The sequence below is a fragment of the Sphaeramia orbicularis genome, chromosome 14 (genome assembly GCF_902148855.1).
Source record: "Sphaeramia orbicularis chromosome 14, fSphaOr1.1, whole genome shotgun sequence".
NCBI classification, from domain to species: Eukaryota; Metazoa; Chordata; class Actinopteri; order Kurtiformes; family Apogonidae; genus Sphaeramia; species Sphaeramia orbicularis.
In genome coordinates, this window is record NC_043970.1 from 35,444,977 (window position 1) to 35,466,380 (window position 21,404).

The 21,404-nt window shown below is 34.2% G+C and overlaps 1 protein-coding gene across 2 annotated transcripts in view; it reads left to right on the forward strand.

Moving 5' to 3' along the window:
- The window catches only part of gdpd5a (glycerophosphodiester phosphodiesterase domain containing 5a), a 45,562-nt gene that overhangs the window by 2,148 nt on the left and 22,010 nt on the right, over positions 1 to 21,404 (forward strand). For both annotated transcript variants that reach the window (XM_030154860.1, XM_030154861.1), the window contains exon 2: positions 13,800 to 13,978. In XM_030154860.1, the coding sequence (XP_030010720.1) occupies positions 13,862 to 13,978 (117 nt within the window). In that variant the 5' untranslated portion in view covers positions 13,800 to 13,861. The remainder of the gene's footprint in view (positions 1 to 13,799; positions 13,979 to 21,404) is intronic.

Here is a 21,404-nt window from a genome sequence, read left to right on the forward strand (position 1 = left end):
GAGACCAGGTCAGAATCAAAATTAGAGTGTGTTGAGGGTGAAAAAAGTCAAGACCAGAGCAGAAGCAAAGCATTATCATCATACACTCCTGATCAAAAATTTAATACCAGTTGAAAAATTGCAAGAATTTGCATTTTGCACTGTTGGATCTTAAGAAGGCTCTAAGTAGAGTTTCAAAATGCAAAAAGAAGAAATGGGAGTGAGACAAAAAAACATTTTTTTGAGTAAGCAGTTTATTGAAAACAACAATTAAACTGAAATAGGCTGTTCATTAGCTGATCAAAAGTTTAAAGGAGTGATATTTTGCTTTTTTAAATGGAATTATGCATTTTAAAACATTTCCCTGTGGTCTACATAAACTGTAAATGCTATGCTTGGGTCTGAATTCTTTATTAATTCAACTCCACAGGTCCATCTTCAGTCCTATTTCTGAGTAATGACACCAGAAAGGTAATTTTGAGCGCCGGCCCTTTAAATGCAAATTAGCCACTTCACGCCCCACCCCCTCCAGGTTGTTGGCTGTGCTGCTCTGTCCTGTTCAACCAACAACTGAACATTTTAGGTAATTGGGTTGAAGTTTGGACATATTTTCAGTTTGGGCTACAACCACTGCTGCTGACAAACAATTATGGCGTACTCGGAGAAATGTTCATTGGAAGTCTTGACCTTATATGTGCAAATGTCATGACGTAACTAGGTCCAAAACATATCAAATTAAGAAAGAATTGAAACAGGTTGTAGAAATCCGTTCAATTTTTGCCGGAATGAATATAAAGATAGCTTTGTAGCACCTGGAGGGTTCAAATTCAAACTTTTTGAACTATCAGGGTCCAAATACACAAATAAATGTACCGAAGACTAATAAAAGTGGTTTTAGCAAAATATGACCCCTTTAAAACCACAGCCTTTAAAAGCCAAAATCTGTGCAAAAATATGTATTTCCAGACAGTGAATTCAAAATGACTGCCTTACTGCGTCTAATCTCAGCAGCGGTGATGCGTTGCACGAGGCCTTGCTTATGCAGCTCAACAGTCCATACACGTTCAACCAGAAGACAAAGCTTTTTTGCCTTTGCCATCAGGAGGTCATGACAGTGTGAATACCTGACAGATAATGACATTGAATCCACATTTTTGCACAGATTTTGGCTTTTAAAGGCTGTGGTCTTAAACTTTTGATCAGTTGATGAACAACCTATTTCAGTTTAATTGTTGTTTTCAATAAATTGCTTACTCAGTTTTTTGTTTTTTTTTTGTCTCACTCCCATGTCTTCTTTATTTTGAAACTCTACTTCGAACCTTCTGAAGATCCAACAGTGCAAAATGTAAATTCATGCAATTTTTCAACTGGTCTTAAAATTTTGATCAGGTGTGTATTATAACAGAATTTGTTAAATATTACAGATGGTTTAAGGCATGAGATGTCTCCTGTTATTAGTGAGCAACAGAACAACGGTAGAAGAATCAAGATTTAGCAAAAAGTTTTTCTCCTAAATGAAAATATATATTTGTACTCATTTCTGCTCTTGTTTGTCTGTCCTTTCTGTGAGGGTTTTTTGTTTGTTTGTTTGTTTGTGGGTCTTTTTTGATTGTTTTTGTCTGTTTCTTTTTTTGGTTTCTGTTACAATTCTACATAAAACTCAATAAAGATTTAAGTTACAAATAAATAAATAAATAAATAAAAATGTATGAAAGATTTAAGATTATAACAAATCAGGAAATGCACCAGTTCAACAGTTGTGGTCTGGACAGAAAAACCAAGATATAAGAGAAAACTGACACTCAACGCTAACATTAAGACCAACACTAAGATCAAAAACTGGTCTCAAGCGTAAGACTAATGTCACGTAATTAACACTCATGATCAGTTCTTTCCATTGTCTGTTTTCTTTAGCACATGGAAGCCGATTCGCCGACATTAGACATTATATCAGCATAAAAAACATCCAGTCTTCGATCTCTAAGTAGGACGTCTTCATGTGTGCAAATCAGATAAATCAAGCATTAATTACATCAGCCCGTCCCTTCGTCCTTCTGTATCTGATTAGAAGATGACACAGCCCATCTGACGACCAGTTTTCATCTTCATCCGTATCCTGGCCTGCTGCTTTATCTGTCAGCTCTAAATCACTTTTAATGAATCAGAGATTGCCTCTGAACTGGCAGGTCGAGGCTGAGTGATGATGTCCAGGGCAGGAGAACGGGGTCTCTTTGGCAAATGGTGGCGACTCCTGCTGATCGATGGCATTGGTCGCACTTGGGGAGCAACTTGGCTTCGACAGCAACTTCACTTCCATCGTCTCCATCGTGCACCGTCATACTCCTCCCTGTGTGTAGATAATGAGAGCATCGCACTAATGGAAGGTCTATTTTTGGCTAAATGCACTAAATGATTAAGGATATTATTAATGCATGCATATATAAATTTCATGAACGATGGAGGCCTGGAGAGAGGGGACGGTGACCGAGATAAAGGCTAATTATAGATATGAACAAAACTCTGTGCCAACTGGTTGTCTGAGATTTACTGGATTATTGTATTATTATTCAATGAGCTCATGACTCAAACCCCAGTGACGGCGTCAGACCAGTCAGACGCCTGCAGCCTGAGGGACACCGTGGAAGTTACTGGGTTACCTCTAGACGCTGGCAAGAAAGTGAGGAGAGTAGTGAAGTGCTTTCAGGTAAATGGTTCATGGGAGGAAACTGGGCTGAAGCCAAATGAAGCTGAAACCTCCGCTTAGAGAGTTGAACCTGGGTGAAGATGAAGAACATGGGCAGGATGTTGCATTTAACCCATAAAGACCCAAACAGCCACTAAAACCACCAAACCCATCTACTGATGTAAAATGTTTAATAAACATTGATCCACTAATCCTATCAATTTATGTAAATAATTGGTATAAAATGCAGTTATTCATCTTTTCACGGTCATCACATATGACCCATTTGGACGTTCAGAGGCTCCGTAGTGAATATACAAAACACCGTCATCTTCTATAACAATGATTCACCAGTAAAACCAAATAGAATTTAATCAATGTTCATTTGTTTTATGCTCAGCTATTGATATCTTTGTGGAAAATGTCACTTTTTCTTCAGTTTTTTTCTGTTTCTGATTTAATAACCTTTGGATTTACTCTGAGCTTTAATGAACATCAACATGATCAGCAGATTAAATATAAGAAAATACCTAATTTACACTGAAAAAACAGTAAATACAGAGGATAATATTATAATAAAGGGTGATAAATCACTTAAGATAGGTTAAATAGAGAGAAAAATATATTTGGGAATTGCTACCAAAGTAGTATTGGGTCTTTATGAGTAAAGAACGATGTAGGTGCAGATGAGCATGGAAGACATAACATGATGAAATCAAACAAAGTCCATAACTGAAATAAACTGATATAAACTGTGTCCAAATAGTGGACAAACCATTTCGTTGTTTTGAGCTCTGCTGTTTTGAACCCTCAAAACATCATTTCTGTGTTGGCTTTTGGAGAAGTGTCAATATCTGGACACTTTAAGTAGATTAGCTGGAGATGGTGGTTACTAAAAAGCCCGCCCACATCCTCTAACAGTGTCATAACACACCTCATCAGGTCATTTCAGATCCTTTAATTAATGTTGACACATACTGTCGTGTTAATAACAGTATAAATGTACAAACACTCAAATAACAGCTACCTGAGCTAATTAGCATACTAGCTAACAGACCATAGACTTCAATACATATTAATGCTAACATCAGCTAATGCAACAACGTTCCTATGGTTATTGTAATGAATCAGCAATTAATGAATCACTGCTGCCCATCAGGGAGAAAAATTTGTTTTAATTAGTTTGAGTTAGTTTAGTTAGTTTCATTATTAAGAGTGAATGTCTGACTCATTTTATTTCCCTATTGTGTTTATTTCCAGACTAGATTGTTGTTGGAAGATCTTAAAAATGGCCTCAAAGTTAATTTTCCCCTCATCTGTGCATCTTTATTATGTCGTTTTAATGACTGAATGTTCAAAAGATTGTAGATAGTGTTTACTTCTGTAGCCTTTTTTCAGGTTTGCTATAATTCCTGCCTGATTGACCATTCTTATTCTTTTGTTTTATCTTTTCTTTTATGTGTGTACAGCACTTTAAAACCATGTGTTTTATTAAAGGCTATATGAATAAAGTTATACTTATTTTATGTCTAACATTGGAATGCATGGGACTCAATCCTTGGATAGTCTCCTAAATGGGCAGGGCATGGAGAAACCATGTGATGCAGACACAGGAAGTTCTCTAGTGAGCTGATTGCTTCTTTGGTATACGTCAGACATAAACAGCCTTATCTGTGCAGAACTTTTTGGCTGAAATCAATCTAGAATTAATAAATAATAATAGAAAGGAGTGAATTATATATAAATTCACAGCTGTACAGTTTTCACAGAGGAGAGAATAGACTATAGAAACCAAAACCAGGCTGTAAACCTGTTTATTTCTGTATGTTTATCCATTTTAATATGCAGAACTATGGTAGTCACCCCCAAGTGGACAGTCAGGGAACTGCAGATGTTGACATATTTATCTCAGAAGAAAAAATAAAAATGAGACAGAATGAAATAATGTCATTAACCCATGAAGACCCATGTGCTACTTTTGCGTCAGTTCCCAAATGAAAATTTCTCTATATTTAATGTTTCTTAAGTGACTTATCACCATTTATTACAATATTATTCCCTGTATTTTGCATTTTATCAGTATAAATCAAGAATTTTCTTGTATTTAATTTACTGATCATGAAGATTTTCATAAAAGCTCAGATTAAAGTTGAGGGTTGTTATATCAAAAACAGAGACAACTGCAGAAAAAAAGTGACTTTTTCAGGAAAATATATCATTAATTGAACATGAACCAAGCATTTCCATCCACTGTCAGTGATCCAACTCCATGGGTTTTACTGGTGAATCAGTGTTGGAGAAGATGATGGTGTTTCCACGTTCACTACGGAGCCTCTGAACGTCCACATGGGTCATATCTGATGACCATGAAAAGATGACAAACCGCATTTTACACCAGTTATTTACATGTATTGATAGGATTAGTGGATCAACAGGTATTAAACAGTGTAGATCAGAAGATGCCTTGGTCGGTGATGGATAATTGACTCTTTATGGGTTAAAAGAGCATCAGTAAAATGTGGGAAACACAGTAAAATATGCTGTTTCTGTTAGTTTCACCAAACTGTTTTGATCCAGGTGAACAGAAACGATTGTCATGATTCTTTATAAAAAAACAGATGATTGTAATATGTAGAGCTTCTAATAACTGTAACCGGCTTCAGTGCAGAGAGTTCACAGCTTAGATGAAACTGTACGTTGTCATGAGGTAAATACAGGTTCGTCAAAGCACAGCGGTGTTTTATTGAGTTTCTGAGACGCGCCTGTTCCCGTTCACGGTGGTTCGACTGTAAATAGAGTTTGTGTTGGAGACATTCCTGCAGAGTCATTTCTGCTGTTTCAGATCTTTATTGGATTCCTTCGTCACAGTCACCAATGTCATGACATTTGAGCTGACAGTATCGTCACTCAGAGAATTCCGGTTAATGATTTTGGTTTTTCTGTTCATTTTATATCATTACTCTAGTATTTTGCAATAATTATTAGTAAACAGATACCTAATGAATAAGAAGAGATATTTACTGAAATCTTAAAACACATTAAAGTTTTACAGTTGATTGAATTGCAGTTTAGGTTGAAAGTTATAAGTCCAGATTGACTCGCAGAAATGGAAAAACCAAACACAACTTCTGGAGTATTTTCATAATTTAATGCAATGACACTGAGTAGACATGTAAAAACAAAGCTGATATACTTTTGTACTTTTAATGCTAATTTTTTAAGTTTATTTGTGCATTTCCAGGCAACTAATCCATGCATTTTCCTCAATTATCAAGGAAGTAGAGGCAAATCACAGCCAGCTATAATCACAATATGACTTTTTCCACCAAATTTTGCAGCTGTAGAATAAATATTGTAAAAATAAATAAGTAAATACATACATACATACATGAATAAATAAATACATAAATAAACCAAAAAAAATGCATTCCTGTTTGCCTTTTAAACAACATTTTTTTAGATTAATGTCAATTGATGCTCATGGAAATGTGCTCTGTGAAATATTAGTAGAACTTGTGGTGCTAATTTTCCACTCAGGTGTATTAAATGAAGACGGACAGGGTGGAAACAGTGATGGAAATAATATGATATTTCCCTTTTTCTACTGCATTTGTCTGTGGAAATCTATGCTACGTACATGTCCCTATATGGATAAATACTAATAAATAAATAAGTATTGTTTATTTGGTATAGAAAGCAAGGTCATTACAAAAAAAAATGCTTTACAAGAACACAAAATAGACCAATTCTAAAGCATGAATCCTTTTTTTAACATCTGCAATTAAACCAGAATCTAAGCTATTTAAGCTGTTTTATTGTATTTTTGCACTTTGCGAAATCCCTAGAAACTGCAAAATTGTGCAAGTGTTTCTTACTAAAATACTTGATTGCAAATGAAACTTCCCCAGAATAGTTATTTTGGTGACTAGTGATGGTAGATTGGCTCCTGTTTCTATTAGCTATTTTAGGTGTAATAAGATATAGTTTCAGCCCAAGGGTTTTTAGTCTTGGCTGTTTTGTTTTTCCATGTAATTTAGTGTTTCTCATTGATTCATTTTTGCATTATTTTGGGAAAAATTTCAGTAGCGACTGAAGTGACCTGAATATTTTAGTTGGTGCAACTTTGAAAAGCTTTGCAGTTTTAGTTTTTAGATCTAACTTAACAGTTACATGTCATTCAGAATCATTTAACTGGAGTCATCATCTTTTAATTATGGCCTATTTTAGCTGTTTTTCCTCTCACATCCCCTTATTTTGTGCTTTCCATTGTCGTGTTTTTGCATCTAGAGCAGCAGAACCAACTCAACCTGTTGAAATCAGTCATGTTGAATCCTCTGCTCAGAGATAAGAACAAAAGAACAGTTTGTTTTGTGAAGCGCCGTTGACCAGGAAACAGGCTCTTATCTCACATTTATGGCCCGTTTTTAATTAAAAAAACAAACAATAGAATGTGAGACGCTGTAATTAATCTGGGGTTTCAGTATCTGTTAAACCTTATCCTCAGAGGCAGCTTGGGGGATGTTCAATGTCAGTGGTTTATTATGGACCTGTCTGTCCAAATGGACGCTCTGATTATTTATTATTAGTCCTTTATTCTTTTTAGAAGCAAAATATCTTCACAAGCACCTTCACATGAAAACAATTTCGCCTGTGTAATACACTGAACCCTCTGCAGAGTCCTAGAGGATCATGGGAGTTTGTCCATCCAGTCCACATGTGTTTTGTGGATTTGGAGAAGACATATGACCATGTCTCTTTTGATGGTCATTTGTCCAATTCTGTGTCTACATGAATGGAGCCAGAGCTTGGTTCACAGTGTAGTAGGTCAGATTTGTTCCTGGTTAGGGTTGGACTTGGTAAGAGTTGCCCTTTTTCACTAATTCTGTTTCTAATCTTTATGGTTGGAGTTTCTTGATGCAGCCAGGGGGTGTAGGGGGTCCGATTTGGTGCCTCAGAGTCACATCTCTACTATTTGCAGATGATGCGGTTGTGTTGGTTTCATCAAACTGAGACCTCCGACTTGCAATAGGGTGGTTTTTGTAGCCAAGTGTGAAGTAGGACGGAGGTGTTTCATGCAGATGGATGGATGTTAAGACAGAAAAGTAGAGAATAAAAGATCAGATTGTTTAAATCACCTACAATACAGATACAGACACAAATTATCTCAATTCAGTTCCACAGGGAAGTTAAGTTTTCCATTAGTTCAGGGAAATAGGACAAAACAAATGAAAACATAATTAAAACAAATTGATAGTAATAAGTCATCAACAATTCTCTTTCAATTAATTTTGCTTTTCATTCTCTTTGACAGCGAGTTCATCAGGCTTGTTGTGAACAGCTCTAACACTTCTATTCATAGTCTTTACCTCCGCCAAGGAGGTTATGTTTTTGCCAGTGTTGGTTTGTCTGTCTGTCTGTCTGTCTGTCCGTGTGCAAGATAACTCAAAAAATTATGGAGGGATTCGGATGAGAATTTCAGGAAATGTTGCTACTGGCACAAGGAACAAATGATTAAATTTTGGTGGTGATCCAGGGGGGGCACTGATCTGCCTTGGCGGACATTTGCGCTCTCCGAGTGCTTTTCTAGTTTTAAAGGAGTGATATTTCACTTTTTTAAATGGAATTATGCATTTTAAAACATTTCCCTGTGGTCTACATAAACTGTAAATGCTATGCTTGGGTCTGAATTCTTCATTAATTCAACTCCACAGGTTCATCTTCAACCCTATTTCTGAGTAATGACACTGGAAAGGTCGTTTTGAGTGCTGGCCCTTTAAATGCACATTAGCCACTTCACGCCCCACCCCCTCCAGGTTGTTGGCTGTGCTGCTCTGTCCTGTTCAACCAACAACTGAACATTTTAGGTAATCGGCTCAGTTTGGACATATTTTCAGTTTTTACTACAACTGCTGCTACTGATAAACAGTTATGTCGTACTTGGAGAAATGTTTGTCGGAAGTCTTGACCTTATATGTGCAAATGTCGTGATGTAACTAGTTATAAAATGTAACAAATTAAGCAGGGATTAAAACGGGTTGTAGAAATCCACTCGATGTTTGCCAAAATGAATATAAAGATAGCTTTGCAGCACCTGGAGGGTTCAAATTCAAACTTTATGAACTATTAGGGTCCAAATACACAAATAAATGAACCAAAGACTAATAAAAGTGAGTTTAGCAAAATATGACCCCTTTAAGTAAAAACCATCCTTTGCTACAAGAAATGTGGTTCTCTATTATAGAGCAGCAACGATTTATCAATAGTCAGTCAGTTTGTATCATTGTATTAATCAACAACTCTTTTAATAATAAATCATTTGTTGTATTTTTTTGGGAAAAAAGTCCAAGTTCTCCCACTCCATCCTTCTAAATGTGAATATATTCTAGTTTCTTTCCTCCTCTGGAGCATTAAACTTAATTTGTTTTGTTTGTGGATCAAAGGATTGGTTTGAAGGTTTTGTCTTGGGCTCTAACAAAACACTATTTTCTGTCATTTTATGCTCCAAACAACTGAATAATAGAGAAAATAACACATGGAACATGGAAGTAACATGCTCCAGTCTTCCCTTGTTCTTTTCAGTTCAGACTCTTCCTGGTTTGTTGAGAGTAAGCTTTGGATTTGGAGCATTTATAAACTTTATTCATTCATTTCTATGTTGACACTGACGCTGATTCAAATCAATGATAAAGTCATTTTCATGAGCTGATTATCTTGCTGAAGCACATACCTTTCTGCACATGATAAACACATATTTTATTTGTTTTTTTTTTTATAGTTTTGGAACAGATAAAAACACTGATCCAATCTGTTTTTCATGTGAAAGATTCTGTGTCATGTTATGGAAATAAAAGAGACCTACTCTGAGTGATGTTACAATATTTTATCAGGGTTTTTATTGAGAGGTGGGTGAGTCAGAGCAATGGAAATATCTCCTACATTCAACCCCAAAATCTATCTTAATACTTTTCTGTATAAAAGAAACAAAAGTACTGATAGATTGTAGATTCAGTTCTTTTCTATGAAACACTGTAATCCAAGAGAATATAGTTCATACTGTTTTATTAAATAAACATTAACAAACCTTCAAACGATTTATGTCCTGATAAACTGACCCTGGCATCAATTCTCATATATCTTTAACAAGAAACAACAATATAATCTATAAATAGACGGTTCAGGCTAAAACAAGATCCTAGAATATGCAGCTTTATTCTTAGGTGTCAGATAAATAACATAGGAATTGAAATTTTATCCTTCATAATTATGTCTGGATGAAATACCAGACATAAAAGGCTAAAAGAGGGGGGGAAAATGGGCAGAGAAATAAAAGAGAAATACCACAGACTGATCTCTGCCTGAAAACCATGAACGGCAGCTTCTGTGCCAAGACATTTTTATCAAACACTGTGGCAACAGGCTTTTCTCTGGGTCTGAAGGCGGCGTGTCCTCTTCCTCTGAATGTTTTCTCCTCTTAAAAATCAGGTCATATCCATTAACACCAGTAGAACACTAATTTTAGAGACTAACTAATAAATTAGATTGAAAATGGAACATTATGGAACATTCCCTGAATAAGTGATTATCTAGTTATAATATAGAAGAATGCATAAAATAAGATATTATTGTGTGTTGCCTATTTGTAATTAATGAATTAACACAGACTATCATGATTAGGAGATATTATCACATTTATTAATAATTATATTTGTAGTAAACAATTAATGCGCATATGAATATTATAGTTTATATTAATAAAGGTTGATTATGCAAATCTGATTGTATGTGAGGTGGATAAAAAAGTGTATGGTGAATGGTTTTTATAGATGTTTTGTGTTGTAAAAGTGTAAAAAAAAAAAAAAAAGTGTGTTAACAAAGCAAAGGAAGTGGAATCAATTTAATAATTGAGTTTTTAAAAAGGGGGTGGGGGTTTATAAGCTACACTTCTTCCCACTACTTTTCGAAAATTTAGTTTGACCGTGTTGTATTGTTATTGTTCTTTGTTATCTGATGAGTTTATGTGCTCCAAAATAAAACTAAGCTAACTAATGTAAATATCAGAAGGTAACATATAGATGTGTCTGTGTTTTTCTTTCCTTACATTTTCCAAAACAGGCTTGTTCATTTCATTCATTCATTCATTTCATTTTTTTTTTTTTTTTTTTTTGTTTATTTGGAGCATTTACAGAATGCATGCAAATTCAAAATTCCAAAATCATTCATCTGCACTCGAAAAGGAGTGGGAAGAAGAAAAACTTATTTAATCCCACCCCCATTCTCATTATCAAATAACTTAACATAATAACGTTTTAAATACTCACTCCTGTCCTTAGACTTCAGGCCAGAACAATGAACAAAATAGGCCTATACCAAATTAGAATGAACACATTCCACAGTATTTACATTATAGAACCAAAATGTGTGAGAAAAATAGAAACAAAGTACCCTCCTGGTGGTATTTCCATGGGTAACAGTTAACCGTCAACTAATGTTATTATAATTACATACCAACAATGGTAAGAAAAAAATTACAATACCACAAGTGGTAAAGAACAGTGAACAGTTGTTAGTTTTAATGCATTTAAAGGAAATTGTTGATTATATTCATTTACATTTGCAAAATATACATCAAATACAGTGGTGGGCAAATTTATTAGAACACTTGGCATATTTTTAACATCTGTGTGTGTGTTGTTTTTTTTTAAATTGCCCATTTAAAATGCTCATGAAATGAATGAAATATCTGCAAAGTCATCATTTTTGCACTATAAACCATAGAACAGAGCCATCATAAGGAGATCAAGGTCATGTTCCTGCAAAAAAAACAAGCTGTCAATGTCACACAATCATGTTCATTCAGGAGAATCCAAATTCTTTGTGTGATCATCGTCAGGTGTGATGGTGGTTAAACTGATCTGAAGCTGATGGTGAGTTTTAAGACACAGCTGTGACTGTGTTGAATGTACGAGGACGAACCTGCTCATTAAGGAAATGTCAAAGATAAAAGTGTATTGGAACAGCATGATTCACTTCATTTAATATTTGTTATGCTCTAAACAAATATCTGCATGTTTCAGGAACATTATGAAATTAAATCATGTTTGGGAGGCAAAAAAAAATCTATGTTCAAATCATTTTGGCCACTAGTGTAGGTAAAAATTAAAATACTGTAGAATATGTAACAGACTGTGAAAGGAGGCTGGACTTTGCAGTAAAGTTGATGTTCATTTTGATTATGTATGATATTGTTCAAATGTTTTGGCAGTGACATTAATAAGATCTGTTTCTGAGTGTTTCTGAGGTAAATTGAAGAACAAGAGTAAACATGTTATGAGTTTCAAAGACATTTATTGGCAATTAAGTGATTTATTTGCCACTTGCCAGATTCAGTTTGTGTCACTGCTAAAACTTTAAGCCATTACTGTTGTTTATTTATTTTATTTGAAGTGGAACTGGTCTAATAATCATTGTTTTATATTAATATGATGTGAAATTCTGTTCACTTTGCAAAGAAACATTAGATAGACGTTTCTTTCAAAGTTATTATGCCTTAATTTGAACATTATTTTAAACATTTACATCAGGATCTGAATCTTTTCATTTTTACTTGCATAAGAAGGTGAACCAATATGTCTATGTCTATTTTGTCTATTTATTTTCAGTTTGAGGGAGAAACAGAAAATAATAAATTATGATGACTGGACTAGCAAGTTAACAAAAAACCAATAAATACTGAGTCAATACTGATAGTAATGCTAATAATAAAAAGTAAAGCACAAAAAAAGAACAGTTCATATGATTTAGGTCTTTTTTTCCCACAAATCTATTAGATTAAAGGTCAAATCTACAAAGTAAACATCTACTGTACAAATTGTTAATATATTTAAAAGTTGAGAATATTTTCAATGTCTATAAGTGTGAATGTAGATACCTCTGTTGTAATGTATAAAGAGGTCTATATAGTTTTACTTATGTTGCTTTTTGTGCATATTACTGCATTTTTTAAAATCTGTTTTTCTATGTCAGCAATCCTTGTATGTGTTAACATATTTGGTGAATAATTTTGATTCTGATAGGCTACATGTGCATTAATTGAAGAAAAAATGTAATCCATAAAGACCCAAACAGCCACCGGTGACCAAAACCATCTACTGATGTAAAATGTTTCATAACTACTGATCCACTAATCCTGTTAATACATGTACATAACTGGTGTAAAATACAGTTTGTCATCTTTTCATGGTCATCAGATATGACCCATCTGGATGTTCAGAGGTTCGGTAGTTACCGTGGAAACACTATCATCTTCTACAACATTGATTCACCAGTAAAACTCATGGAGTTGGATCAATGACAGTGGATGGAAACACTGGGTATATGTTTAGTCAATGATATCTTTGCTGAAAAAGTCACTTTTTCTTGAGTTTTCTCTGTTTTTAATATGATAACCCTCCACTTTACTCAGAACTTTAATGAACATCTACACGATCAGTGAATTAAATATAGGAAAGTGCATGATTTACACTGAACATATGCAAAATAAGGAAGATAATTTTGCAATCAATGGTGAAAAATCACTTAAGAGAGGTTAAATATAGAGAAAAATTCATTTGGGAACTAATACAAAAGTAGCACTGAGTCTTTATGGGTTAAAGTAATGTTCAGTGTCTGTTAGTTTATTGTCTATTTTAGTGTCTTCATATCTTCTCTTTTTGCAGTTTATCTTCCCTTTCTGCACATTCCTACTATTTCATCCACTGTTTCTCTCATTTTGACATTTCCTCTGATTTTTTTTTTTTTTATCTATTTCTATAAGTATTTGTCCTTGTACTTGTAAACACTGGGCCCTTTTTCCTCCTCTGGTTCCTCGTCTCTGTCTTTTCTGTGTTGTTCATACCCTCTGATGCATGTTTGCCTTCTTTTCCCCAGGCGTTTAATCCTTAGGCAGGTAAAGCTCGACTTTACCATATTATTAGAGCGTCTCTCCCAGACATGAGTCACTATTAAATATTGTGTTGACTTCTCCTCACAGCTGTTGTGACTCCAAACAAGCCTCTGGGTTGTCAACATATATGCGGTGTTTAGTGAAAATATGACGTGACGCGGCGTGTTGATGAAAAATGTAATTGTGCGTCCTCAGGGTTGGTTTCCAGTTCGCTGTGGGATGTTCACGGACTGGTGGAGCGTTGAGGCTGAAGGAGCATGGTGAAACACCAACCCTTACAGGTCTATGAGAAGCAGATCTTCGTGTCCTTCGTCACTGGGATCTATGGTTGCCGCTGGAAACGCTACCAGCGTTGCCAAGACGACAGCTCGAGGGTAAGAGGAGATCCCATCATAATAATAATTTAACAAAACGTCAAACAATGAAGATGTTTTGTTGTTATGGTCTGTATGTGCAACTCAAGTCATTTTAGTAAAAGTATAAAATGAGAAATGTTTAATGTGTTTATTCCTTCTTAAATATGTACATTTATGGTGATGCAGTTCTATATTATGATATTCATATACCGATCCACATGTAAATAAGTCTGTCTTCATCTCATTTCTGGAGCAAAACAAGAAAACCATTCATTTTTTTCCCACCAAACTGTCTACAAAGTGGCACCATCATGCTCTTTGTCATTATTTTGTTACCTGGAGCAGAACCAGAAACCAATTCAGTACATTTTACATCTGAATAAGTCCATTTTAAAATCACCAGAGGCTTCAGATCATCTCCAATGCTTCATACTCTCAGATTATAATATTATTAGTCCTTGTAAACTCTGAACAAACCTCACCTCAGCCTCACATCTTCATTAGTCATTGAGATATCAGGTGTCGTGTGGATTTTACTGTAAAAACAACTGAACAAGTCACATAACTTCCATAAGTCATTTGTTTTTAAATATTCTTACAAGATACATTTTCAGACATTTCAGGAGTTAAAAACACAAGATGTTTTAACCTGTGCAAAAGAAGATCTACAGTTACATGTTTGTGAAATTTCAGCTTAAACTGAAAACTATATTTGAGTATTTCTCTAAAATGAATAAGATTTTCTGGTTTATGAAACATTAAACATAAAAAAGCATTTCAGACCTTTGTTTATTTGTAATCCACATTACTCATGTGTGCAAAGTCTAGCACAAAGATTTATAATTAAAGATTAAAAGGCTAATAACATTATTTTTCTGAAATTTCTCTGAAATCTGGTCATTTGAGCTCCTCAACTCTTCTGGTGTCAATGAAACTAAGATAATGTCTCTAACAAGTTCCACTTTATGGTTTTAGTGGGTCCAGACCCTCTCATAGATGTTGTTTTATGCATATTTGAGGCCTTTGGGCATCATTTCCAGAGAAGTAACAGTAAAATCCACGTTAGTCTTCAGCTGCAAGAAACAGTCAATAATATGAGGTTAAACTGCATCTATAGCTATGTGAATCAGAGCTGAAACGTAATTCGCATTTTCATCATTAAAGAAAATTAAGAAAAGAGACTGATTTGAAATAATTTCCCAGAACTTTGAGGTAGAAACACAAACCACACAGATTACCAGGATTTATTTTACCCAGGTAAATAAATTCCTGGTACTAAAAGTTCCTGGGAATCATGGACTTTGCAGTCATCAGATCTTGAGGTCATTGAAAACTTTTGAACAAAAAAAATTTAGAACCAAGGTGTTAGACAGCACATGCATGATCACCTTCCAAACACCAAATGAGGAAATATCTTTATATAGAATGGTCAGTTCCTCCAGTGGAGATGCTGTAAATTCTCTGGTTACACCAACTCCAGTCCAGAAGCTGGTTTGTCGGTTGGTTCTATCCAAATTAGTCGTAATCTACAGTTGCGGGAAAAATTATTAGATCATCAAAAGTCATCAGAAACAATAAGCAATCAAGTACTAAGTCCTGTGTATCATGTGACTAAAACAGAAAACAAAACATGGAATGTCTAAAAGCACTGTTTTTGGCAGTACAATGCCATAGATATTAATGTGAGAACTGAAGTGATTTTGGTTATTATCAAGAAAACATGGAAAATGTCTAGATATCAGCTCTGGAATTCAACTCTTGTAAGCCATTTTTGTTGTTATCATTACATTTGTCCAAATAAAAGTACCTTTAGTTGTACCAGGCATTAAAATGAACAAGAAATTGAAGAAAACAAGGGTGGTCTAATAATTTCTTCCGTGACTGTATTTCCAGATTTATTTATGAGTCCTTTCAGAGTGAATTCTGTGTCCAATCTGTTTTAACATACAAACAGAAACATAGTGAATCTGAACGTTCCTGCTGAGGCTGCACTAAAAATCTGATGCACTGCAGGAAAAATGAATGATTTTCCTTTTTGTGGTTGGGGAGGCACAGAAATAGGTCAAGCTTTGTCAACGGCAACATGTACTGTAACTGAGACCAGAAAACCAGAGCGCAGCAAGACAATGACTGTGATTTTCACTTTGTTTATTTATTTTGACTATATTTAACCAGGAAGTCCTGTGACAATAAAATCTGCTGACCAAGACAGCACAATACGACAGTATGATGTTAGAATAGAGAAGATGACAGGTACATGAGATAAAACACAACTTAGAAAAAACTTTACATGGATCTGTTTCAGTTGTACATTTATTAAAGTGTATTCTAAAGGTTATTCCAAGACAAGAAAGTGAAATAGGAGAAAGCTACAAGAGCTATATTTAAGAATAGAATAGAATAGAATACAATACAGTACAATACAAGTTAAAATGCTCAGGCTGATAAAATATGTGATGGTGTAAAAATTAAAAAGAATTCACAGTAAGAGAAAAAGGAATAAATACCAATTTAAAATAGACAAATTGTTGGAATATAAGTGTAAAGTATAAATATATAGAACAGGGATGTCAAACATAAGGTCTGCAAACCAAAACCAGCTCACGAGATGAATTTACAAAAATGCAACATTTGCGCAAAGTGCACAAGTGCAAAAATTACACAAAAGATTGTATATTAAATAATATATTTTTCACTTCCATATGCCTATTATCAAATGTTTTGTGTATTTCTGATCCACTGGGATCTGTTTGCTTTGTGTAAATCATCAGCTGATTTATAATGTTGTTAAAATTCAGTTTTTATAATGTAATTTTGCTTTTTTTTTTTTTTACAAGAAAATAAAAGAGAAAAATTTTTAGTTGATATTATTCAAAGGTTATTATGTTTTTATTTTACTGGTTCGGCCTTTGAGATCATATTGGGCTGAACTAAAATGAGTTTGACACCCCTGATATAGAATCAAATCTGAAGTATAGATAAAGAAGGTTCAGAAAAAAGTGCATTTAACTAGAGCTTATTGTTCCATAGATGCTTTTATTCAGTTTTTTAAAATAAATAACATCATTAATTTCTTATTCTTCTGAGTTTAAATCTTTTTTTGCATGAGTTTATTATAATCGATGATGTTCAAGGTGAGACGTGAACTTCATGACTTAACTTATGTCTATAAATAAGTCATAAAATCCCCCTTCTTTGAAATATTTGACAGTTTCTTCATCGGTCTAAGAAAGTTTCAGGATTTGCTGTTTTTAATCCCAGATACTGGAGGGTCTTCTCAAAGAGGCTGTCGTTTCTGGGAAAACACTCCCCAGACTAAAGCCCATCCCAGAATAGTTCAATGTGTGGTTGTGTAAGGCAGAACCAGACTCCAGCTGTGTTGGAAACCCAGTGGGCACAAAGACCCCTGTAAAAAAAGACGATTCACGGGGAGAAAAACGGCGCTACAGCTGCCTCGCCGACATTAATGAAGCATCTCGCTGTCAGACACGACTTAGGGAGGCTTTTATTGGCTGAAACGCCGTCTGTTTCCACACAGAGATGAAAAGAAGCCGGTATTTTGATCATCAGTTTCACCATCAGAGACTCTTTGTTTTTCATTCATGTTTCACTGTCAGATTTAATGAGTCTAACAGTTATTGGTATTAATCCATAGAAATGTCCTTAATAAAATAAGTCACATATATACTTATAGGTTGGGCTTACCTATGTTTTATTAGAGCTAATGCATCTGAGACTGAAAACAATAAAAAGTGATGTATATTTGCAGTAAAGATGGAAATATATGCATCAAAATCTGCAGCACAAACATTTCAATATTATAATGAGTAGCCTTTCATGTAACATTAACCACGAATACATTAAATAATTTTGATAAAGTAAATAATGAATAAAATGAATACAGATATCTCCCTCCGATATCCCTTAAATTTTAATAATCCTACCAATAAATGTCAAATAACTCATCTACTCTTTTTCTGTTTTTCTGTTATTATTAGTCAGAGGTTCTTTAGATTCATGTGACTCCATCGTCTCTTTGTTTAGGTCATTCTGTCCTGTAGAAAAGTAGGAAACAGAGGTTTGTTTGGGGTGACGTCAGCACAAAGATGAGGATTTATGAGCTCTGTCAGAAGTTGGTTTAATGAAGGAGATGGAGCCAGGTCAGATACGATGAGCTGGAAAGCAGAGCGTCCTGCCAGAGGGTGGAAAAAGGGTAAAAATAAATAAATAAATAAATAAAAATAATAAAAAAAAAATAGGATGTAAATGAAATGGATGAAGGTGTAATTCAGTTAAATTAAAATCCAGGCATGCATACTATTCTTACCATCACCATCCAGCTTTGACATGAATATTTAACCACTATTCTGTTCACTATCACTGCCCATTTTCCATTGTTTTCACAAATCACTATAAAGGTTTTGTTTTTTTGTGATTCCATCATTAAAACGTAAATGAGTTTTGCTGCCACATATTGATGGTGATGGTAAGAAAAGCATATGTGACGCTGACATTTTTCATTTATTTCCTAGACTGTTGATTAATTTGTTTGATTAATTTGATTTCTAATGATAAAAAAAGCTTTTATACTTTGCAGCATTTGTATAAATCAGACATGTTGTGCATGAAAATTGACATATTGGACCAGATTTAAAGTGATTCATCACAGTCTGAAGTAAGGTTTGGTAATATATCACATTAATTTGATTAACTGAGGTTTTAAATTCTGAAAATCATGAAAGTGCCTAACTCACAAAATTTAGATTATTCCTGTATTGTGATATACAGTGGTGGCCAAAATGACACTGATCTCTTGAAATGACGTTGTATGTCACGCCAGTTCTTATGGCATTTGACGTGCTATATGTATGCATTTTCGATAGTTTTGAATGTGTGTCAATTTACGCCAAGGTCTCCGGTTCACATAACCCTAACTCCTAACCCTAAACCTCAGTGTGTAGCATTTGATGCATCAATTCACATTAGACAGGGGGCTAATAACAGCATGAGCATACATGTGGAAACCTTATAATGCATACAGATTTATTTGCACATCATAAAACAGCAAAATAAAATAAAAAAAAAACAATATTCAAACAAGTAACATCATTGTGCAGGAGAGGTTAGAAGCCAAAAAAGGCTTATGTGAATACTTCCCTGAAAATAAACAATATACAGATAAAAAAGGAGAAAAAAGAAAGAACATATTGGCATATTTAAGAGGGTTCAACTGTGTTTTTTTTTTGTTTTTTTTGTTTTTTTTAGTTGGTCATAAAAATATTGTTAAAGCGAATGAAATACTTACAAATTCATCATTATGATCTATAAACCTTAGAATAAAGTCATCATAAGGAGATTTAGGTCATTTTCTTAAAAAAAAAAAAAAAAACAAATAAACAAGGTACAAGCCACACTATGTAGGTCTTTCAGAGTTGAAGTCAACTAAAACATAAACTTAAGTGTGGAAGAACGCTAACAATCTATATCATCTATAGATTTAATCAAACATCATCATTATCAGTGTACAATACCATAATCCACTTAAATTTAGTCTTTACTGCGTACGGAAGTTTAGACATTTTTCTTATTTATTAATATCTGTGCAATCCTAAAATGGAATCATATGACACTAAGGTCATGTATCAACCAGAAGAACAACAAATACATGAAACAATAACATGAAACAGATGTAAAACAATGAAGTAAAGACAAAAAAATAAAAATGAAACATCAACATATGATGATTTAAAAACTGTGAATAAAACACTAATACTAATGCTAACATTGCGAATGCTAAAACACTATAAAGTAATGACAGCCTTAAGCTCCAAGAGCACAGTAAAGATGAATAAAAAGCAGTAAAAATAAAACTTAAATAGTGATTTTTAAGATGTTGAGGAGCTCTAATGACACATTCCTGCTGGAGGATCTGTGGAATTACACATCCAGGTGTCGGTGTGGGACTATTTTCACTGATTGGTGTTGGAGATAAATCCACAACGTGACTTTGGCTAAGTGCCTCATAACGGCTGCTATTCACCCAAGCCCAAATTAACCTAAACCCATTAAAATCAGCTTGTGTACGTTCACATTGGCACGTCTGACAGACATGTTTTTACAGGTACGTTCACTTCTGCTCATCTCTTAGTTTAAAGTGAAGGTTCTCTTGTTGAGCCTGAGTTTCTTCGTGTTTTCTCTTTCTCTTTCGACACTTACATTTACTTACGTGTGTCTTACATAATCTGCTGGAAATGGTGAGTCCAGGTGCTTTGTAAAGCTGATCAGGAGGATGTGTTGAGTGGCCGATCATACTCTGCAGGTTCCTTCACATGGCATTAACGTCTAATCCTGTTAACTACTGAAGGGAAGAGTCCTTGAGTGCTCTCCTCTGCACCTTTACCCTAATACTTAACACTAAACCCACTCTTTACTTCTGTTTGTGTACAGTTTTACTCTCATTATGGAGCATTTAGTTTGAACTGAGCTGATGGTTGGTTTGTTGTTTATCTGGTTTTTATTCTCTGTCTTGTCACTGTTGTAATTTATAGGGTTTAATGTTCTAGAAGTAAACTTCTTTGTCATTTTACTCCCAGTTTTCTTCTTATTTTTTATCTTCTTCATTTTATTCATTAATTTCTACTCAGTATTCTTAAATTTCTTTGCTTTCAGCTTCCTTTCCTTATTATTTTTCATTTTATTCACATTATTCATTTTTTTCATCATCATTGTTTTCTTCTCAATATTTTTCATTTTCTTCTTTTTTGTTTTCCTCTTCATTTTCATCCCTACGACGGCATATTAGGGAGACATAAGAAAATAAAAATTCTTGTCACTACGAGAATAAGGTCATTATATTTCAAAAATAAAGTCATTATATAATGAGAATAAAGTCGTAGTTTTAAAAAAAACTCATTACTTAACAAGAATAAAGTCATTATATAATGAGAATAAAGTCGTGGTTTAAAAAAAGCTCATTATTTAACAAGAATAAAGTCATTATATAATGAGAATAAAGTCGTAGTTTTAAAAAAACTCATTATTTAACAAGAATAAAGTCGTAATATTTTGAGAATAAAGCCATACCCACTCATTGAATAATGGAGAACTTGGACCATTTTGTGAAGTTATACTTTCATTTTGGGTTTACACACAAAGGCCAAATACTGAGCCTACCCCCATCAACACATTATCATTAGGCTAAGGTAGTGTTTTTCAACCTTGGGGTCAGGACCCCACGTGGGGTCGCCTGGAATTCAAATGGGGTCACCTGAAATTTCTAGTGATTGATTAAAAAAAAAAAAAAAATTACTAATATAAAATATATGGTGAGTTGACAGAGACAATCCCAATCCGTAAAAGACATGACAAACTCTGAAGCTGAAACTGAAGCACTGTGGGACTGTTTATCTTTCAAATGTTCATTGTGGTCAGTTTCAGATGCTGC